This window comes from Bos taurus, chromosome 9, assembly GCF_002263795.3.
Source record: "Bos taurus isolate L1 Dominette 01449 registration number 42190680 breed Hereford chromosome 9, ARS-UCD2.0, whole genome shotgun sequence".
Lineage (NCBI taxonomy): Eukaryota > Metazoa > Chordata > Mammalia > Artiodactyla > Bovidae > Bos > Bos taurus.
Genome location: NC_037336.1, coordinates 42937810 through 42959137, shown reverse-complemented (window position 1 = coordinate 42959137; position 21328 = coordinate 42937810). Strand labels below are relative to the sequence as shown.

General features: G+C 42.8%; 1 protein-coding gene across 3 annotated transcripts; it reads left to right on the top strand.

Annotated features, from left to right (window-relative positions):
* Positions 1-11710: 11710 nt before the first annotated feature.
* MTRES1 (mitochondrial transcription rescue factor 1) lies at positions 11711-21114 on the top strand. Of its 3 annotated transcripts, none has more exons than NR_198869.1 (4): positions 11711-12069; positions 14637-15344; positions 16658-16730; positions 20600-21114. NR_198869.1 is itself a non-coding variant. In NM_001434873.1 (4 exons), exons 2-4 carry the CDS (start codon positions 14649-14651, stop codon positions 20777-20779), a joined length of 717 nt encoding a protein of 238 aa, NP_001421802.1. In that variant the 5' UTR covers positions 11711-12069; positions 14637-14648; the 3' UTR covers positions 20780-21114. The 3 variants fall into 3 exon arrangements, 2 of the variants coding, with proteins under 2 accessions (NP_001421802.1, NP_001421803.1); NM_001434873.1 differs by having other exon boundaries at positions 14637-15112; NM_001434874.1 differs by having other exon boundaries at positions 11711-12277; positions 14637-15112.
* Positions 21115-21328: the final 214 nt, after the last annotated feature.

The window sequence follows — 21328 nt, the reverse complement described above, 5'->3', positions numbered from 1 at the left end:
GTTGTTAACCTAGTTATTTCACCTTTGACACCTCATTGAGTAACAAGAGGGGACAGGTACTTACTGCTGGCATTTCTTTGTGTTGGTATCTGTCCGGACATGCTTCCTAAAAACAGACCCTTTTCCTTAACTATTAATAGCATCAGTTTGGACTGCCTTATGAGTTCTGTTCTGAACTAGTGTAACACACTCCTGGCTTTAATGTGTCTTTATTATAGTTATACAGTTTTAAAATCTTGTCTTTTTGTATTATATTCATACTTCTGTATTATCATTTTTTCAAGCTATTATATCAGTTGTAGCCAGTAGTATACACTTTGAATCTCACTATTCATCTCTTGAAAAAAGAAAAAGCCCACTAAACAATAAACTTGGCTAGACCTTGTTTTGGGAATTGAAAAGAAAAAAAAACCCTGATGTTTGTCTGTCAAAAAAAAAATTAAACAAACAATAGTATTGAAAATATCTGTGTGTAAAGTTAAAGCAATTCTTAGAGGGGAATGTATACTTTCAATTGTTTATTAGAAAGTAAGAGAGGGTAAAAGTTGATGAGACAGGCATCTAGCTAAAGAAGTTAGGAAAACACAATGAGATAAGTCCATAGAAAATAAAAGGAAGAAAATGATAAAGAAAAAAGAAACTAAAGACCGAAAGTACAATCAAAAGGATTTTTTAAAAGCCAAAAGTTGGATATTTAAAAACACTATTAAAAGTGACAACCTCTGGCAAGATGGATCAAGAAAAAGAATAAAGGAGGCAAACAAACACATCAGAAATTTTCAAAGATTTTTTAAAATTATGAACAATCTTATGCCATTTAATTAGGAAATATACACAATGAAAATAATTGACAAAATTTTAACCTAAAACTAATTCAAGAAATAGGAAGCCTGGATAGTCCAATTTTAAAAAATAATTGAATTGATAAATAAAAATCTTAATACACAGGCACACAAACACACATACATATACACCTGAGTCAAGACATATAATCTACCAGATTTTAAAGAATTAACATTATTCCAATCTTATATAAATTCTTCCAGGGTATGAAAAAAAAGGCAATATTCTTGATACAGAGATTCTAAAGCTATTCAAAGATAGTATAAGAAAGATAAGAGGCAACTTTTGCCCATAGGTACATAAATCCTACACAAAATATTAGCAAATGAAATTCACAAGAGTGTCAACCAAAAAACACAACTCTCCTATGTTGTCAGCAAGAAAACCACTTTAAATATAAATGTCATAATGGAATTTTTAATGACCAAGTTGGGTTTATACAAGCATGGTTTAACATTAGAAAGTCTATGCATACACTTTATCACATTAACATACTAAAGGAGAAAAATCACATAAACTTCTCACAATATGAGGAAAAGATATTTGATAAGATTCAAAATTCATTCATGATTAAAATATATAAAATATTCTATAGTAAAATAAGTATTGAAGGGTGCTTCTTGACCTGAAAAAAAGTATATGCCAAAAATTATTAGCAAATTATTACTTTTAAGGGTAAAAAAAAAAATTATAAGCATTACTTTTAGAATGAGGAATGACACTATGACTGCTTTTGTTCAACACTGTACCAGAGCACTTAACCAACAGAGACAAGAAAAGGATTTAAGAAGTAAAAAGATTTAAAAAGAAACAAAACTTATCATACATATGCAATATGATTGTCCACATAGAAAGTCCCCACTGTATACAGAAAAACAAACATAGAAACCATCAATATATAATAAATGAGAACACAGTGAGTTCACGGCTCAATAGGAGTTCAATATATCCAACTTAATTGCATTGCTAAACACTAGCAAGAAGTGAAACTGAATTCCCAGAAAATTTAGTTCCTTTGCAGAGTTTAGGATTTACCTCTCTATTCAAAATGTTATTCCTTTTCTTGTCCCATACCTGTTCTTCTCAGGATTGAGGAGCATCAAAGAAAAGGAGGGACCGAAACAGAGCAGGACCCAATGGGGTCTCCCGGGTATAAATTTGTTCCATTTCCCCCATTGCTTGTTTGTAAGAAATAAACTTCATTCCGTATCCTTGACCTTCCCTGAGTTCTGAAGGGCAGATTCAAACAGCTGCTAACCAGAGAAGGGAGGGAATACAGTAACAAAGGAGGAACAGTCAAAAAAACACCGTAGTGCAGTGTCCTGGTTCCTTCTCAAGGAATATACATTATATGTAACAATAACTGAGTTCTTCTGTAGGAACTAAGGCCCCCACCCACACGGGGGATGCTAACTTTGGGCTGAGCACAAGCTTCCTGGAACACCACCTTGGTACCTAACCACCAACCAACCAGAAGAAAGTCTGCAAACAGTGGAAGATGATAGACTCTGAAAGTCTCTCAGTCGTGTCTCTTTGCAACCGCATGGACTGTAGCCTGCCAGGCTCCTCTGTCCATGGAATTCTCCAGGCAAGAGTACTGGAGTGGGTAGCCGTTCCTCTTCAGGGCATCTTCCCAACCCAGGGATTGAACCCAGGTCTCCCAGATTGCAGGCAGATTCTTTACCATATAAGCCACCAGGAAAGCCCAAAGACTCTGACCCCCTCCTCAAATGATTCTCCCTTTAAAAAACTTTCATGGACAAGCTGAATTTTTAGAATTGGTTTTGGGGCACAAATTCAAACAAAGCTGTTATATTAAAATTCTGTAGATTTGGTATAGGGACCAATGGACTATAACAGAGAACTCAGAAACACATACACCCATGTATGAATACTCAGCATGTGACAGAGATGTCATTCAGATCACTGATGAAAGAATGCTTATTCAACAAAACAGGTTGAGATAACTAGTGGTTCTTATGAGTAAAGATGAAATTGAATCTTTTTCCCTCATCATACATAAAAAAAAATAATTTCAAATGGAACAGAGACTTAAATATCAAAGATAAAACTAGAACTGTTGGAAGAAACTATAAAAGAACACCTTCATGACTTCAAGGTTGGGAAGGAGGTTTTAAACAAAAAACAAACTGTGTTAATCATTAATGATAAGATACAGACAACTGTGAAGGGGATCAGAGTATCTCACTTTAACATAAGGATTATTTTGAGTTGAAGGCAACTAAGAAACAGAGAAGGCAATGGCACCCCACTCCAGTACTCTTGCCTGGAAAATCCCATGGATGGAAGAGCCTGGTGGGCTGCAGTCCATGGGGTCGCTAGGAGTCGGACATGACTGAGTGACTTCACTTTTACTTCTCACTTTCATGCATTGGAGAGGGAAATGGCAAACCACTCCAGTGTTCTTGCCTGGAGAATCCCAGGGACGGGGAAGCCTGGTGGGCTGCCATCTATGGGGTCGCACAGAGTCGGACACGACTGAAGTGACTTAGCAGCAGCAGCAGCAGCAAGAAACAGCAGATGCAAGAAAAGGTCTCTTCCTTCCCCCTTTTGCCTAAGTGAAACTGTTACTCGCTCAGTAATGTCCGACTCTTTGCGATCCCATGAACTGTGTAGCCCACCAGGCTCCTCTGTCCATGGGATTCTCCACGCAAGAATATGAATACTGGAGTGGGTGGCCATTCCCTTCTTCATGAGATCTTCCGGACCTAGGGATCAAACCCAGGTCTCCTGCATTGCAGGCATTCTTTACCATCTGAGACACCAGGGAAGCCCCTTGCCTGAAGGAAGTGTGTAAATTTTCCCTTATGACAGCTTCCTCCTCCTATCTCCAGGTAGAAGAGAACCATCACTCATCAGTCTAGAAACTGCCTGAGGTTGGGACGCTTGCAGACTGAGAGTCACAGGATACAGACAGGGAAGAAGGCCATGTGACTGAAACCAGGCAGGATCCTGTAAGGCTCCTGGGCACTGTTTGTAGAGAACAGACTCCAGTCTTCATGACCTTTGCCGAGTCCCAAAGGGCAGATTCAAACAACTGCTAATAGGTAAGGGAGGGGATGGAGAGACCAGGGAGGAGCAGCCAAAAAACAACAGTGCAGGTGTTGCCAAAATCTTGGCTCTCTATGCGCCAGAAATACAGAGACAGTTACAGAGGAGAAGCACACTGACTGAAACCACCCACCCTGGGCAGGCCCTTTAGTAACCATTCCCATGAGCTGTTTTATGACAGGAGATTCTGGTAAGGAATACAGAACTAATAAGCCACCACCAACCGGAAGAGTTCGGGAAAGGTCAAAAGGAGACACCGCGTGTTTGTCCACTTCCCAGAATCCCTCTTGCTAGCATCCATCCTGGCTTAGCGATGCTTGCGTCACCAGGAAAGCCTCTGAATTAGAATGATTGGCCAAAGACACCCCAGAAACTAATCCTATCACCATAAAACCACGAGATTGCCAGCCAAGTGGCAGAGCAGTTCTCCTGGGCTCCCTTACCCTACTGCTCTCCACGCGGATGCCCTTTCCCAATAAAATCTCTTGCTTTCTCAGCACATGTGTCTCCTCGTACAATTCATTTCTGAGTGTTAGACAAGAGCTGTTTTGGGTCCTGGAAGGGGCCCCCCTTCCTGCAACAGAAACAGTGACTTCACTACTTTGCCAGGCAAAATGAGAACCCAGTAGGCTAGTGCCCCTCAATAACTCCACCCGCTCTCCACCCCTGGTGAGTAGGGAAAGGTTTTATAGTCAGGAGTATATGATAAGGATCAAGGCATTAACAGTCTTATATTCCTTCTTCTGCAAGTTTCAAAGGGTGGGGTTGCTGACAAGATTAGGGTGTGTGCAGGGTCTCAGGTGGTCTAGTCTCCTAATCTTGATGAGCCTCTCTGGTCCTTTAATCTCATCTCAGGTGGTTTCCTTGCTGTTCTTCCCTTGATTAGCAACTGCTCTGTAGTTTGGAACTGAAAGTCATGGAGGCTGGAGTCTTGCCTATAAGAAATGGGGGACAAAATGGGCTCCGTGTCCAGGTGCCCCATGAGGCCTTGCTCAGCATCACAGGGACTTCCCTAGTGGTCCAGAGGTTAAGAGGCCTTGCTTCCACTGCAGAGCAGTGTGATGGGGGGCAGGATCCTGGATCCACCTCAAAGAATACACACAACAATATCTTTGAAGTCTTTGGCAGAACTGAAACACCCAACAAATGGAACATGTTAACTACTTGATGAATCATTCTTCTTTCCAGAGGTCACAGTTTGAAAACCTCTTTGAGAACCACAGAACCTCATCAGGAGACCACCTGAAGTGAGAACAAAGGAGTACATGCTCTGCACGCACCCTGATCTTTACCAGCAACCCCGTCCTTGAACCACTGGTATCAAGTCAGTCAATCAGTTCAGTCGCTCAGTTGTGTCCAACTCTTTGAAACCCTGCGGACTATAGCATACCAGGTTTCCCTGTACATCACTGACTCCCAGAGCTTGCTCAAACTCATGTCCATTGAATCAGTGATCCCATCCAACCATCTCATCCTCAGTCGTCCCCTTCTCCCACCTTCAATCTTTCCCAGCATCAGGGTCTTTTCCAATGACTCACTTCTTCAAATCAGGTGGCCAAAGTATTGCAGCTTCAGTTTCTGCATCAGTCTTTCCAATGAATATTCAAAATGGATTTCCTTTAGGATTGACTGGTTGATCTCCTTGCAGTCCAAGGGACTCTCAAGAGTCTTCTCCAACACCACAGTTCAAAAGCATCAATTCTTCGGCGGTCAGCTTTCTTTATGGTTCAATTCTCACATTCATACATGACTATGGGAAAAATCATAGCTTTGACTAGACAGACCTTTGTCGGCAAATAATGTCTTTGCTTTTTAATATGCTGTCTAGGTTGGTCATAGCTTTTTTCCCAAGGAGCAAGCGTCTTTTAATTTCATGGCTGCAGTCACCATCTGCAGTGATTTTGGAGACCAAGAAAATAAAATCTGTCACTGTTTCCATTGTTTCCCCATCTATTTGCCATGAAGTGATGGGACCAGATGCCATCATCTTAGCTCTCTGAACGTTGAGTTTTAAGACAATTTTTTCACTTTCCTCTTTCACTTTCATCAAGAGGCTCTTTAGTTCCTCCTCACTTTCTACCATCTCCCTGCAATCTTGACTCCAACTTGTGCTTCATCCAGCCCAGCATTTCACATGATGTACTCTGCATAAAAGTTAAATAGCAGGATGACAATGTACAACCTTGCTATACTCCTTTACCAATTTGGAACCAGTCTGTTGTTCCATGCCCAGTCTAACTGTTGCTTTATGACCTGCATACAGATTTCTCAGGAGGCAGGTAAGGTGGTCTGCTATTCCTATCTCTTGAAGACTTTTCCACAGTTTATTGTGATCCACACAGTCAAAGGCTTTGGCATAGTCAATGAAGCAAAGGAGATAATCTTCTGGAACTCTTCTGCTTTTTGATGATTGAACGGATATTGGCAATTTGATCTTTGGTTCCTCTGCCTTTTCTAAAACCAGCTTGAACATATGGAAGTTCACAGTTCATGTACTGTTGAAGCCTGGCTGGGAGAATTTTGAGCATTAATTTGCTAGTGTAAGAGATGAGTGCAATTGTGTGGTAGTTTGTACATTCTTTGGTATTGCCCTTCTTTGAGATTGGAATGAAAACTGACCTTTTCCAGTCCTGTAGCCACTGCTGTGTTTGCCAAGTTTTCTGGCATATTGAGTGTGGCACTTTCACAGCATCATCTTTTAGGATTTGAAATAACTCAACTGGAATTCCATCACCTCCACTATCTTTGTTCATAGTGATGCATCATAAGGCCCACTTGACTTTTCATTCCAGGAGGTCTGACTCTAGGTGAATGATCACACCATCATGGTTATCTGGGTCATGAAGATCTCTTTTGTATAGTTCTTCTGTGTATTCTTGCCACCTCTTCTTCATCTCTTCTGCTTCTGTTAGGTCCATACCATTTCTGTCCTTTATTGTGCCCATCTTTGCATGAAATATTCCCTTGGTATCTCTTAATTTTCTTGAAGAGATCTCTAGTCTTTCCCATTCAATTGATTTTCTCTATTTCTTTGCATTGATCACTGAGGAAGGGTTTCTTATCTCTGCTTGTATTCTTTGAAACTCTGCATTCAAATGAGTATAGCTTTTCTTTTCTCCTTTGCCTTTTGCTTCTCTTCTTTTCTCAGCTATTTATAAGGCCTCTTCAGACAACCATTTTGCCTTTTTGCATTTCTTTTTCTTGGGGATGGTCTTGATCACTGCCTCCTGTACATGTCACGAACTTCCGACCATAGTTCTTCAGGCACTCTATCAGATTTAATCCCTTGAATCTATTTGTCACTTCCACTGTATAATCATAAGGGATTTGATTTAGGTCATACCTGAATGGTCTAGTGGTTTTCCCTACTTTCTTCAATTTCAGTCTGAATTTGGCAATAAGGAGTTCATGATCTGAGCCACAGTCAGCTCCCGGTCTTATTTTTGCTGACTGTATAGAGCCTCTCCATCTTTGGCTGCAAAGAATATAATCAATCTGATTTCAGTATTGACCATCTGGTGATTTCCATGTGTAGAGTCTTCTCTTGTGTTGTTGGAAGAAGGTGTTTGCTATGACCAGTGTGTTCTCTTGGCAAAACTCTGTTAGCCTTTGCCCTGCTTCATTCTGTACCCCAAGGCCAAATCTGCCTGTTACTCCAGGTATCTCTTAACTTCCTACTTTTGCATTCCAATCCCCTATAATGAAAAGGAGACTTCCCTGGCGGCTCAGATGGTAAAGCATCTGCCTACAATGCAGGAGACTTGGGTTCAATCCCTAGGTTGGGAAGATCCTCTGGAGAAGGAAATGGCAACACACTCTAGTACTCTTGCCTGGAAAATTCCATGGGTGGAGGGGCATGGTAGTCTACAGTCCTTGGGGTCACAGAGTCAGACACAACTGAGCAACTTCTCTTCATTTCATAATGAAAGGAAATCTTTTTTGGGTGTTAGTTCTAGAAGGTCTTATAGGTCTTCATAGAACCCTTCAACTTCAGCTTCTTCAGAATTACTGGTTGGGTCACAGACTTGGATTACTGTGTTATTGAACAGTTTGCCTTGGAAACGAAGAGATCATTCTGTCATTTTTGAGACTGCAACCAAGTACTGCATTTAGGACTCTTTTGTTGACTACAAGGGCTACTCCATTTCTTCTAAGGGATTCTTGCCCACAATAGTAGATATAACGGTCATCTGTATTAAATTTGCCCATTCCAGTCCATTTTAGTTCACTGATTCCTAAAATGTCGATGTTCACTCTTGCCATCTCCTGCTTGACCACTTATAATTTCCCATCCTCAACATCCTCTTTTATCTTTAGCTCAGAATGGTATTTCAGCCATTTTGGTGACCTAGTCTTTCTGGGTCTCTCTCATGTATACATGTTAAACTGTTTGATTTTCTTCTGTTAAAAAGATAGTAAATTAAAACCTGAAAATAAAAAAGCAATTCATGTGCACATTTTCAATTATATCAAAACCAAAAACCAACAAAAAACCTAGAAAGAAGTCATAGTCCATCAACAGATAGCATCACAAACATAATAACTCAGGTTGTTTCTTGATGGCACAATAAATCCAGAGAGCCCTGATCACTTGGTTTATGATCCTCTGGCCAGAGACATCCTGACTCTCAGAACTACAATTTAAGAAATGTCACAGAAGGAATTCCCTGGTGGCCCACTGGTTAGGGCTTGGCATTTTCACTTCCATGACCTGGGTTCAATCCCTGGTTGGGGAGCTAAGATACTGCAAGCCAAGTGGTGTGGCTAAAAGAATAAAATATAACTTAAAACTCACCTATACATAAAACTAAAAGTGCTCTGATTTAGACATCACTATATGTAAAATTAAATATTTGAGCTATATTAAAGGCTGGAGTCCAGACTTGTAAGCTCAACTCTCAGTTCAATTCTCAGTGTCTTTTCTTCTGACCTAGTGTAGCCCTATGAGGGAATGTAAACTTGGCCCTCTAGGTGGTCTAAACTAGTCAGAACTACAATGTCCCACAGCAGGGGCCAGTTTCTATGAAAAAAATAAAAAATCACAAATACGTGTGTACACACACAAAACTACTTCTTAACCTCACAGCAGTTTTAAAAATATTATTTAGCAATTTAAAGTTAAAAAAATAGTCATCTAACAAAGTGTTGATTTTTCTAAAGGCCAGCGACTAAGTTGACTTTATGTAATCCAATAGCACTGTATTCTTTTATCTCCTCCCAAAATCATGCATAATCACACAGCAGTTTTCTCAGTTGATAATAATACTGATTAACTCCTATTACTGGCAGATTTAACAGTGTATCTGTAGTCTTTTACAAATGACTTAAACTAGTAAATGTAACTGTGTATCACCTGTGTAAAATGTCAACAGTATAATCTGAATTTGTTAGGGGAAGCACACTGACCGACCGCCTACCCTGGCCAGGCACCGCAGTGACTATTTGCATGAGTCGTTTTAGGACAGGAGGTCCTAGTAAGGAACACAGAAGGAATAAGCCACTACCAACCAGAAAACTTTGGGAAAGGTCAAAAGGAGACAATCAGCTCCCAGAATCCTTCTTGCTGGCATCCTCTTGGCTGAACAATGCATGTACCTCTAGGAAGGACTCTGAGTCAGAATGATTGGTCTAAGACAACAGGGAAACTAACCCTATCACCATAAAACCTGAGACTGCAAGCTATGTGGCAGAGCAGTTCTCCCGGGTTCCCTTACCCTACTGCTCTCTGCCCAGGTGCCCCTTTCCAATAAAATCTTTGCTTTGTCAGTATGTGTGTCTCCTTGGACAATTCATTTCCAAATGTTAGAGAAGAGCCCACTTTTGCGCCCTGGAAGGGGTCCCCCTTCCTGCAACAAATTCATATAATATATGAAGTTTTATCACTTCAGCACCAGATATAATTGGTAACTGCCTTTGCTTACTGCACAAATGCAACCAAGCAGGTTATAAATTCTTGGGAATATATGTATTTTTCTAGAGACAACATTTATAACTCTCAAAGATGTTCAAAGGGGTTGGTGATTTCAGAAAACTCAAGGCTCACAGTATTTTTAAAAGCTATCTTCCCACACACTAAAGGCCAATTAATCTATGACAAAGGAGCTAAGAATACACAGTGGAGAAATGAGAGTCTCTTCCATAAGTGTGCTATGAAAACTGGACAGCTACAAGAAAAAGAACACAATTAGAACATTCTCTTATACCATATGCAGTAATACTCAAAACGGATTAAATCCTAAATGTAAGACCAGATACCATAAAATTCCTTGAGGAAAACACAGGCAGAACACTGTTTGACATACTTCACAGCAATTTTTTTTTTTGATCCTTCTTCCAAAACAAAGGAAATAAAAAGCAAAAATAAATGAATGGGACCTAATTAAACTGAAAAGCTTTTGCACAAATGGTACTGTTAAATGGAAGAAAAATTTTCCAAATGATATAACTAAGAAGGGGTTAATACCCAACATATATAAACAGTTCATTCAACTTGACATCAAAAGACCAAACAACCTGATTTTAAAATGGAGCAGAACTGAACAGATATTTTTCCAAAGAAGAAATGTGATTGCCAGCAAGCACATGAAAATATGCTCAACACTGCTAATCACCAGAGAAAGGCAAATTAAAACGACAATGAGATACCATCAGAGACATGTCAGAATGGGTATCCTCAAAAAGAACACAAATAACAAACAATGGTGAGGACTGGAGAAAGGGAAATCCTTGTACACAGCTGGTGGGAATGTAAACTGATGCAGCCACTGTGGAAAACAGTATGGCAGATTCTCAAAAAAACTAAAAATAGAACTACCATGTGCCCCAGCAATTCTGCTCCTGGATATATATTTAAACAATATAAAACACTAATTCAACAGAAGAATGGATAAAAATGTGATGCAAGTACAATGGAAAACCACTCAGCTGCAAAAAAGAATGAAAATTTGCCATTTACAACAACATGGATGATTTGGAGGGCATTATGCTAAGTGAAATAAGTCAGAGAAAGGCAAATACTGTGTATCACTTATATGTGGAATCTAAAAAATACAACCAGGGAATATAATAAAAAGGCTGACTCACACATACAGAAGACAAACTAGCAGGATAACAGTAGAGAGAGGGAAGGGGGAGGAGCAATATAGAAATACAGGATTAAGAGACACAAACTACTCACTTTAAAATAAACTACAAGAATATTTTATAAAACAGGGGGAATACAGCAAATGAGTATAACCTTTAAAAATTGTGAATCACTATTTTGTACACCAATAATTTATGTAGTATTACGTATCAGGCTTCCCTGGTGGCTCAGACGATAAAGCGTCTGCCTGCAATGCAGGAGGCCCTTTGGTTCCAGGGTTGGGAAGATCCGCTGGAGAAGGACATGGCAACCCATTCCAGTATTCTTGCCTGGAGAATCCCATGGACAGAGGAGGCTGGCGGGCTACAGTCCACGGGGTCCCAAACAGTCGGAGACGACTGAGCGACTTCACAAACACACACAAACGAGTATCAACTAGACTTCAATAAAAAATTACTTATCTAAAAAAAAAAAAAACTCAAAACTCTCTTCAACCACGTGGAATCAATCACCCGGAGGTGGCTTCCGGTCCAGCTCACAGCTAATCGGTCCTCCAGGCCGCCCACACTCCCCACGCAGTCCTCCTAGATACCGCTTGCAGCAGAGGTCGCTGCGTCGCCATCACCGCGCCCCGGCGCCTCGCCCAGCCCGCTCTCAACGCGCCGGCGCCGACGGAAGGGGCGGGGCAAAGATAGGGCGGGGCCTGGAGGCAGGCGGTCTGCAAGGCCGCTGGGAGGGGGGCGGGGAGGGAGGAGCAGCGCTGACGTACAGGTAACTGCGCCCCTGCCGGGCCAGCGGTGACCCAGGCCCGCTCCCCCCTCTGTTGCTTCATCGCGCGCACGTGGGAAATACAGGAGCGGCGAGCTCCCCTCCCCTGGCTGCGCTCCCGCCAGGGCTCCGCGTGAGTGTCTCGCGTCCTGCCCCGGCCCGGCCAGCTCGGGACGCCCCGTGGACCCGGGGGGCCAAGGCTGTCCGCTCCTGGGTCTGGCTGCTCCTGCTGGCTGCAGACGCAGACTGCAAGCTCGAGGACTCTGGTGTCCAGTTTCCCTTGACCTTGAGAACCTGCGAAGGTGCGCAGCCCGAGGGGGTAGGGAGGGAGCGAGGGGAACATGACCTTGTCTCAGCAGTTTGTCAGCCTCTGAGCCAAGAGATTTTTAGTTGCAATTGACCTAAAAGCAGTTCAATCAGGTTCTCCATTCGGAGTAGTTAACGGGCTCAGGAACGTGGAGCGATTCCAAGTGTCCCGCGGGTTCAGGACAGCGTCGCCTCTGCATTCAGGTAGTTGCTGTTCTTACAGACTTTGGTTAGTTCACAGATTTTATATCTCGCCTGAAGATCTCAGTCAAAACCACCTTCAGGCCTCCTGCCGCGATCATCCCTTTATGTTCACGCTGTCGCGCCAAAGAAATCTTAAAAAGCACTACTGTCGGATCACTTCCCTACCTAAGATCTTTCTATAACTCTCACACACTCTGGATAAGTCCACGCTTTGATATGGAAGGCTCCTGGCGATCTCACCTCTTACCCGTCAACCCAACCCCCTCTTAGCTCTTCATTCTAACGCACAGGTTCTTTTGCTGTGCTTTCACTTCACAGTATTTAATCAAGTACTTACCACGTGCCAGGCACTATTCTGGGCACTTGGGCTTGAGCAGAGGAAAATAGCACCGGTAACAGTTTATATTCTACTAGCAGAGTCATTTAAAAAAAACAAAAACAAAACCAGTAAATTATATAACATGATAGTAGATAATGCTATGATGGAAGAAAGTAGAACAGGGGAGATTGGGAGGACAAGATACCTGTTAAATGGAGTTGGAATGAGTAGACTTCACTGAGTTAAAAAATGAGTTATCCCTGCAGATAACCTGGACTAAGGGTGTAGTAGGGCACCTGGAACAAAGGAGTTTACTCAGAAGTTTGCCTGTTGTGTACGAGGATCTTCAGGAAGGAGTTGAGTAAGCAAGGGTGAGAGAGGCGGGAGATGAGGTCAGAGAGGAAATGGAGGGGGCAGATCACGGCCTATAGGGCAAGGGAGGGAGTTTGCTTTTTCAGTGCTTTTGTAGGATTGTGAGGGAAGGAGAGACGTGATACAAATTCTTTTTAAAAGAGTCTATCTGACTGACTGCTGTATGGAGAACAGACTGTGATGGAGCCTTGGTAGTCATCCTGATGATAGACCGGGGCCTGAATCTGTGGTAACAGTGGTAATTGTGAAAGGGAAACCAAATGTTTTGGTTTTGGAGATAAGCCAACATGATTTCCTGACATAATGGATCTGAGTAGGGGGGAAAGAGTCAAGAGTGACTGAAAGCTTTCCTTTTCAGGAACTAGAAGGGTGGAGTTACTATTAACTGAGATGGGGACGGCTGCAGCTAGAGCAGATTTGGGGTTGCAGATATATCAGAGTTTGTTTCAGGGCCAATTAAGACTGGAGTCCCTGTTATGCATCCAAATGGATATGTCGAATAGGCAGTCAGATACTATGTCAGGATCTGCAAGACCACCTCTAGGTTCACTGATTTCACTGGGAAGACTCAACAGGACTCAGCTATGGGTCATGGCTATGATTTACAACAGAAAATGATACAACATGCAAGGTTCAAGATGCCTGGGACAAAGTCTAGAGGAAACCAGGTGAAGTCTTCCAGGAGGCCTCTCGCAGTGGAGCATACAGGACATGTGGCATGACTGTGCCTCAGTGCCTCAGGGAACAATCACCTAGTTAGTGGTGATTACAGTTAGTCAACTGTAAGATGAACCACTGATGTAAAAACAGCTTCTTGAGGAAAAAAGAAATCACCATGTTAGATGTATATAGCAAGCATAGAATGCACCTGGGTTTCACAAATGCTACGTGAGATGGTATATCTTAGAAGCAGCATAATATGGTTAAAACTGCAGGCTTTGTACCCAGACTACTGGGGCTTTAATCCTGGCTCTCTGTGACCTACCCTTTCTTTCTCTGCTAGCTAATGAATCTATTAGGAAGAAGATGTGAAAGGGGGTAGAATGCAGATCTGTACAATTTGCTCATTCCTAGCTCTGATTTGCTGTAGTTGGAGGTTGAAAGTTGAGAGACTTACTCTGGGTTTATAAAGTGATGATCTAGTATCCTTGGCAAAGTCCATTATTGTAAGCTTGTAATGTATGTCAGTAGACAGTGTTTCTTGTTCTGAGATTTTTTTTTTTTTCTCTAAAATCATTAAGGGCATTCCCTGGTGGCCTAGTGGTTAGGATTCTGGACTTGTCACTGCTGGGGCTCAGGTTTAATCCCTGGTTGGGGAACTGAGATCCTGCAAGCTGCACGACATAGCCAAAGAGGGTGGGGAAAGCACTGAGCAGTCAGTACCCAAACTAATTTGGGGGAGTGAGAAGAGTGGAACCTGTGTTTTCACATGTATTAGCATCCAGTTTGACCTTCATGACTGTCCTATCAGGTCAGTACATTAAGTACAGCCAGAAGACTCACCAGGTACAGTGTGCATGGCCTTGGTTCGTGTGGACCCAACATGGCCTTTTGTAGGAGGGAACATGGTACAGTATCAGCTGTAACGTGTTCACAGTGTGCATGGTTTATGTAGTAAGAATGCCAAGATACCACACTTGTGAACTAAATCTGAATTGTCTGTTTCAGGTAGTATGTGCCATGGCTATGACTAGTGTCAGACTGCCCAGCAGCATTTTAAGAAAGCCAGATGCCTGGATTGGACTCTGCAGAGCACTTCGAGGGACACCTTCACATAAAGGCTGTGCTTCCTGGAATCGATACTTGTATTTGTCTAGTGCCAAGTTAAATGCATCAAATTATAAAACACTCCTCCATAACATTTTCTCACTGAGACTCCCAGGGCTTTTAATATCTCCGGAATATATTTTTCCATTTTCCATAAGACTCAAAAGTAATATAAGCTCTAAAAAATCCACTAAAAAGACTCTACAAAAAGTGGAAGATGAAGGGGACTCTGATGAAGAGAGGGATGAGATGAGTGAGCTGGAAGAGGAGCCCGAGGACAACCCCAGTGAGGTCAAAGACTATAAAGACCTGGACAAAGCAGTACAGTCTTTCCGGTATGACGTTATCCTGAAGACGGGCCTAGATATCGGAAGGAAGTATGTGCGTTTTCATACAAAAATCACTTGTCTTCTTGGTTGTTTTAAAGCAGCATTACCAATCACATGGCTCATATTACAGTGAAGGGTAACCACAGATGTGAAAGAATCTTACAGGAACCTGGTCCAATTATTTCATTCTATACGTGAAAAAACTAATTCCCAAAGAAGTCAAATGACTGCCTGCAAATCCCATGTGCCGTGTTTCCTTGACTCTAAGACATAGTCAACTGTAAGATGAACCACTGATGTAAAAACAGCTTCTTGAGGAAAAAAGGAATCACCATGTTAGATGTATATAGCAAGCATAGAATGCACCTGGGTTTCACAAATGCTACGTGAGATGGTATATCTTAGAAGCAGCATAATGTGGTGGTTAAAACTGCAGGCTTTGTACCCAGACTACCGGGGCTTTAATCCTGGCTCTCTGTGACTTTGGACAAGATACTTAAAATCTCTGTGCAGTTCCCTCATCTGTAAAATAAGGCTAATAGAACTGGCTTTAGAAGGTGGTGGCTAGGATTAAATAAGTCAGTCTATCTTCCTGTAGCATTTACAACAATGTGTGGCACCTGGGTTCTCAATGTATGTTAGCTATGATGATGAAAATACTATGTGCGTTCATGTATATAGTGTATGGAGATATTAAGCATAACCTTCAAGGTTTCTTTAATCTCCTTGTTTCTTCGCTAGACCTATTATATAATAATAGTGATCGTCACTGTTCATTCATTCCTTTAGCAATCATTGTGTGCATACTGCATGCAAAGTAAGAACTGTCATATGAATAAGAAATTAAGATTCCTTTGTCTAATTTGTACCTTTATGTCCTAATTTAATGGCATAGTTTAGTTTTTTAATCCATGAAACTTAAAGACTCATAAAGATGACTCTGAGCGCACAGGCACCCTCATCAGGACTTCAATGTTCTGTAAAGTCTGGCAGGCTCGTTAAGGGCCTCCCTGTCTCTCACAGTAGTAGCTAGTACTGTTATTAGGAAAACCCCCAACATCAATCACCAGGAGTCTGAGCGTTAAGACGAAAGGGCACTCATTTTTGTCTGTATCTGCCTTGGTCTAGTCGCTCCACTGATTAAATTCAGAGAGATCAGCAGTGGCTGGATTGGCATTTCCCCAGCCTCAGTGCAGATCAGCAGAGGGTTTCTTAACAGCCTCACCACAGGTGTGGTAACTGGTTTTTCTCTCAGAGCATGTGAGGGGAAGGTAGCACCCACTCATGTTGACTGTCGTGGATCACGGGAGCTATCACCTGCGTGAAGTCCCAGCAGAGCGCTGCTTACCTGCCATCTCACTCTAGCAGATCTTTGCAGCAGCCACATCTACTCAGCAGTGCCCTTCGGTCTCCCTGTTTAGATTCATATAGGAGCAGTTGACTTTCACTTTCCCAATGCCCAGAATGGAGATTTTGTGAGTAGGCTGGTCACTGTCAGGAAAAGCATTATTAATAGCCAGTATTTTCCTCAAAATTATATAATTGTCTTGAATATATTTCTATTTTAAAGTACTTTGACTTTTTTTTTTTAAGCAAAGTGGAAGATGCATTCTACAAAGGTGAACTCAGGCTGAATGGGGAAAAACTATGGAAGAAAAGCAGAACGGTAAGATACTATGACAACCAAATATTTTTGTGTGTTGTTCTGTACTCAGTTAACGCCTTCCCCAGTCTCCCCTGGGGCTCCTTCCTTGGGGCATCAGTGGCTCCTCAGGTATGTCTGTCTTACCACCTTGAAGGTCTCCCTCAGGCCTAGCCACACAGCTTCAGTCACACAGACCACTTGCTGATTGTAGCCATAATGACTTTGAGATGAAGCTTCCTCTTTTTCTTTAAAATTTTAAGACAAGTCACTATCAGAACTAGAAAAAATCTATTAATTAAACTTCTTAAGTTATTAATGTTAGCCTCTCTGAAATCATAATAATCAGGCCAAAAAGAAATGTTTGATCCATGTAGAGGTTTCTTTGGCCTGCTGTAACCTGAGCAGATGTGCGATTCTGTTCAGCTCAGCAGAAGTTACACTGCTCTGTGTGCAGAGCAGCCATCAAAAAGGTTCTATATTTCCTGATAGCCCTGTTGATATTGTTGTTTTATGACAGAATCATTAATAAGTGTTACAAGAAAATGAATTTCTAGTATCTGATGTTATAATAAATGATACATATTCTTATAAAAATGTATTTTTGTAAAAATAAGTTACATATATACATATATCTAGATTAAAATCGGAGAAGGCAATGGCACCCCACTCTAGTACTCTTGCCTGGAGAATCCATGGACGGAGGAGCCTGGTGGGCTGCAGTCCATGGGGTCGCTAAGAGTCGGACACGACTGAGTGACTTCACTTTCACTTTTTACTTTCATGCATTGGAGAAGGAAATGGCAACCCACTCCAATGTTCTTGCCTGGAGAATCCCAGGGACAGGGAAGCCTGGTGGGCTGCCGTCTGTGGGGTCGCACAGAGTCGGACACGACTGAAGTGACTTAGCAGCAGCAGCAGCATTTATCTTTGAGTGGGCATTGTGAGTTATGTTCATGTGTTTTATTTTCTGAATTTTTTATGAGTATGTTTCACTTTCATAATTGGGAAAAATAATAATGATAGTAAAAGTTAACAAGACAGTTTTAAAAAGTATATGGCAGAGACCCTTAAAAAGTGTGGCAGACACTGACCCTTGAGGCATTAGCAGACAGAATATAACTCCCAGTCAGTGTCCAGGGAATAAATGTTCTAGCGGAGTTAGACACACTTTTGAAGGTTTTTATTTTAGCTTCTCTCGTATTTCAAAGCAACCCTGGGATCGGAGAACGTGAGCTGCATCCCGTTCCCCTGGGACGTGGGAGGGTGTGAGCCATCAGCTGTGGACCTAGATGAGCACGGAGGCTGTCTTCAGAGGCCCTGATCCTGTGCTGAGTGGTTCTTGTGGCTGGGTGGACTGAAGAGGGGATCCCCAGTGCTTTTCTTGGCCACCAAGTCTCAAGGCCACTGTTCCTCTGAAGGCACCCAGCCTGGCAGGTTCAGACTTCGGGTGTCAGCCCTTGCTCTGTGAGCTGCAGGAAGTCAGGCACTCCAGACGGGCATCTGGACATCAAGTCCTTCTTGTCCCTTAATTGCTTTTCCCTGTGTAGCCCAGCCCCCTCTAGCCAGCCGCAGTGTTCCTAAGACAAGACCTGTTCTTGGTGCAGGATGCCTCTGTCAGGGCCTCATTTGCAGATACCACAGATCTGTTTTTTCTCCCTCTGCTTTGCGATATTGTTAACTACAGTCTAATTGCTGCTTCTTCATTCTGCCTTGGGTGTTCTATTGTCTTGGCTGCCTTCCAGATTTCTCCTGAGGGTCAGCAAAGGAAGGGCCCAGCATTAACACACGGCTGCCTTGTTACTAGGAGGCCTGGTAGCCATAGTAACTGCAGCTAAGGGGAGATTGGAAATGTAGATACTTGGAACAGCCCCTAATCCCAGCCAGTCTTGCTTTGTGTCTACTGCGCTGTCTCCCACAGTTGAAGGGAATGAAGGACACCTCCCCTTCCGTGGCCTGCTCCATGGGGCTTGTGCCCAGCTGCTGAGGATACATAACGGGTTGATTTTTCTCTGTATATCCTTTTATACCTTTTACATCTTGTATCATGTGCATTAATGTATTCCTTTATTTAAAAAGGAATTTTAATGACACAGAGTTATGCCAAAAAAGGTAAAGCAGCGTTTCCAAGTCTTGTATTTCTGAACATTGATTTTAAATGCCTATATAGGTTGGCCACATGGTCATTTTTTAAAAATTGAACCCAGCAGAACTTCAGGAGAACTGACTCCCCTCTGCCCCTGCATCTGGCCCAGATGATGCCCTCATACCCACAAAGAGAAGCAGTCATCATGCCTCACTATGGTGTTAGTCTCTCTGCTTCTCAGCCCAGAGGGGAGAAAGTTAATGGTTTAAAATCAGCCCTTTGAGTTTTGGGCTTCCCGAATCTGCCTGCAATGCAGGAGACTGCAGTTTGATTCCTGGGTCAGGTATTCTTGGGCTTCCCTTGTGGCTCAGCTGGTAAAGAATCTGCCTGCAATGCAGGAGACCTGGGTTCAATCCCTGGGTTGGGAAGATCCCCTGGAGAAGGGAAAGGCTACCCACTCCAGTATTCTGGCCTTGAGAATTCCATGGACTGTATAGTCCATGGGGTCATGAAGAGTTCGACACGACTGAGTGACTTTCACTTCACTTGTGAGTTTTATATCCAGCTGCCAGGATTGACCGGTATGGTGTTGTGGTGAGCAGGTGTGCGTTCCCACGCTGTTGACTGAGTATTGGGCCTACGGATGTCTTGAGTGGGTTGCTTGCCCTAGTGAAGTACAGATATTCCAACAGCATGAAGTTAGGACCGCCTTAGGGAGTATTCATTGGAAAATGCAGTAAACGTAAGCATTTGGCACGATGGCTTCTTAAACAGAAGCCCCCAAGCAACCTTTTAAATGGGTACCTATGCCCACTTAAGGGTCCGTGGCCCACACATGAGGGTCCCTCCCTGTCTTCCTGTCCTGCCTCTTCAACCCTGTGCCCGTCCCGGGCTCGGAAGTGGTGGTGAGTGGTCTGAGATGGCCTCTGGTCACCCTGGATTGTGTTGTAGCAAAAGCCGCATATTGCACCTGGGTCAGTTTAGCCCCTTCCTGAGTTACTGGGCAGATGCCCTGGATACTGAGCTGCCAGGACCCGGTGTCTGTCTCGGGCTGTTTGCACCCGGGCAGCACGAATGTGACTGCCCCCCAGGGCATGTCCTGCACTCACTCAAGCCAGAGCTCCTCTCTGGATAAAAATGGGTTTGATCTCAGCCCTTTTAACCCAGGTCAGCATCCTCTTTTCTGGGGCATTCCATCCTTGTTCATGGAGTCCTGTCTCTTCTTGATGATGTGTCATCCCTGGGGCTAGCCAGTACCGGAAAGCAGTTTCTTTACTTCCATTTCTTAAAGAGATACGGCTGTTGTTGCACTGTGATGAATTTCCAACAAATTATGCCCTGTATGCAATGATGTAGCTTATCTGGGTTGAAATCAGTGAATGTGTTATACTGAAAATTGTCTTCTCAGTGTCTTCCCAGTGCCTGTAGTAATTACTATGCTCATACTCTCTAAAATTATGTCCCGCTTCCTTTGTTTTTTGCCATTGTTACCAAAATAAATGCTTCCATTCAAGAGTTTCCTTAAGTCATGCAATAGGGATGAAAATCAGAGCCACACAGGGCCCATCCTCAAGCAGCTAGCTGTCTCAGCCTGAAGGAGTGACACTGGTCCATGTTAAGCCACATGGGTTTGAGGCACCTTCCCAGAGAGGGAGGCCCTTTCACCTGGAGGCACTAAGATAAGTGACTGTTTCAAAGGAGTACCTCCCCGCCAGGGACTGGTTCTCTGGGGAAAACCCAAAGTAGAGATGTTTGCATTGGCCTGCATTTCCCCAAACGACAGCTCTGTTTTCTTTTTAATTTTCAGGTGAAAGTGGGAGATACGTTGGATCTTCTTATTGGAGAGGATAAAGAAGCAGAAACAGAGACAGTGATGAGGATTATCCTGAAAAAAGTGCTGGAGGAGAAGACCAGCAGTGAGAAGCACAGAGTGGTGTTACGACGGTGGAAAAAATTACAATTGCCTAAAAAGAGTATGCTCAAATAAATGGATTGCTTTTCAGTGACAAAGCTGCTTTGTAGTGGTGCAGGAAGGGGCCAGGTTCAAAAGAAGATGTTTGTATTAAAATAAAGTTCTCCCACCATTTGTAGAAGATGCTGAGCAGTTTTGTGCAAGTCAGGATCCGCATTGTGGCTCTTGAAGACGCTTCCCTTGGACTGGATTTCCCTCTCAGCCTTGATTTATTCACTTTTTGACCTCATGAGCAAGAGTGAGATTTGTAATGAATGAACTAAACTCAGAGACAGTTTACATGATCAGCCCACTGTTTCCCAGGTTAACAGCCTTGGGAGGGAGAGTAAAATAAACTGACCTTGTTCTTAGTGTCTTTATTTCAGTTTTATCCCCATCGACCAGCTTCCCTGGGTTCAGGCTTAAGGCAAAACCAAGCTGAGTCCAGGTCTCCTTCCTCTCCTTAGGGCAGCAGCACTGGACGACCCCCTTTCTCCATCGACCTTTCTCAGTTACCAACATGTTGGCCTGAGTTCCCTTCAGTTTGTCTCCAGAGGTCTGGATAGTAAAGTTGTTCCAACTAAT

Coding starts and splice junctions, on each gene's coding strand:
- MTRES1 (NM_001434873.1), top strand. CDS start 14,649: ATGGCTATGACTAGTGTCAGACTGCCCAGCAGCATTTTAAGAAAGCCA. Junction 15,113..16,657: donor GGCCTAGATATCGGAAGGAA/GTATGTGCGTTT, acceptor TTTTTTTTTAAG/CAAAGTGGAAGATGCATTCT. Junction 16,731..20,599: donor TATGGAAGAAAAGCAGAACG/GTAAGATACTAT, acceptor TTTAATTTTCAG/GTGAAAGTGGGAGATACGTT.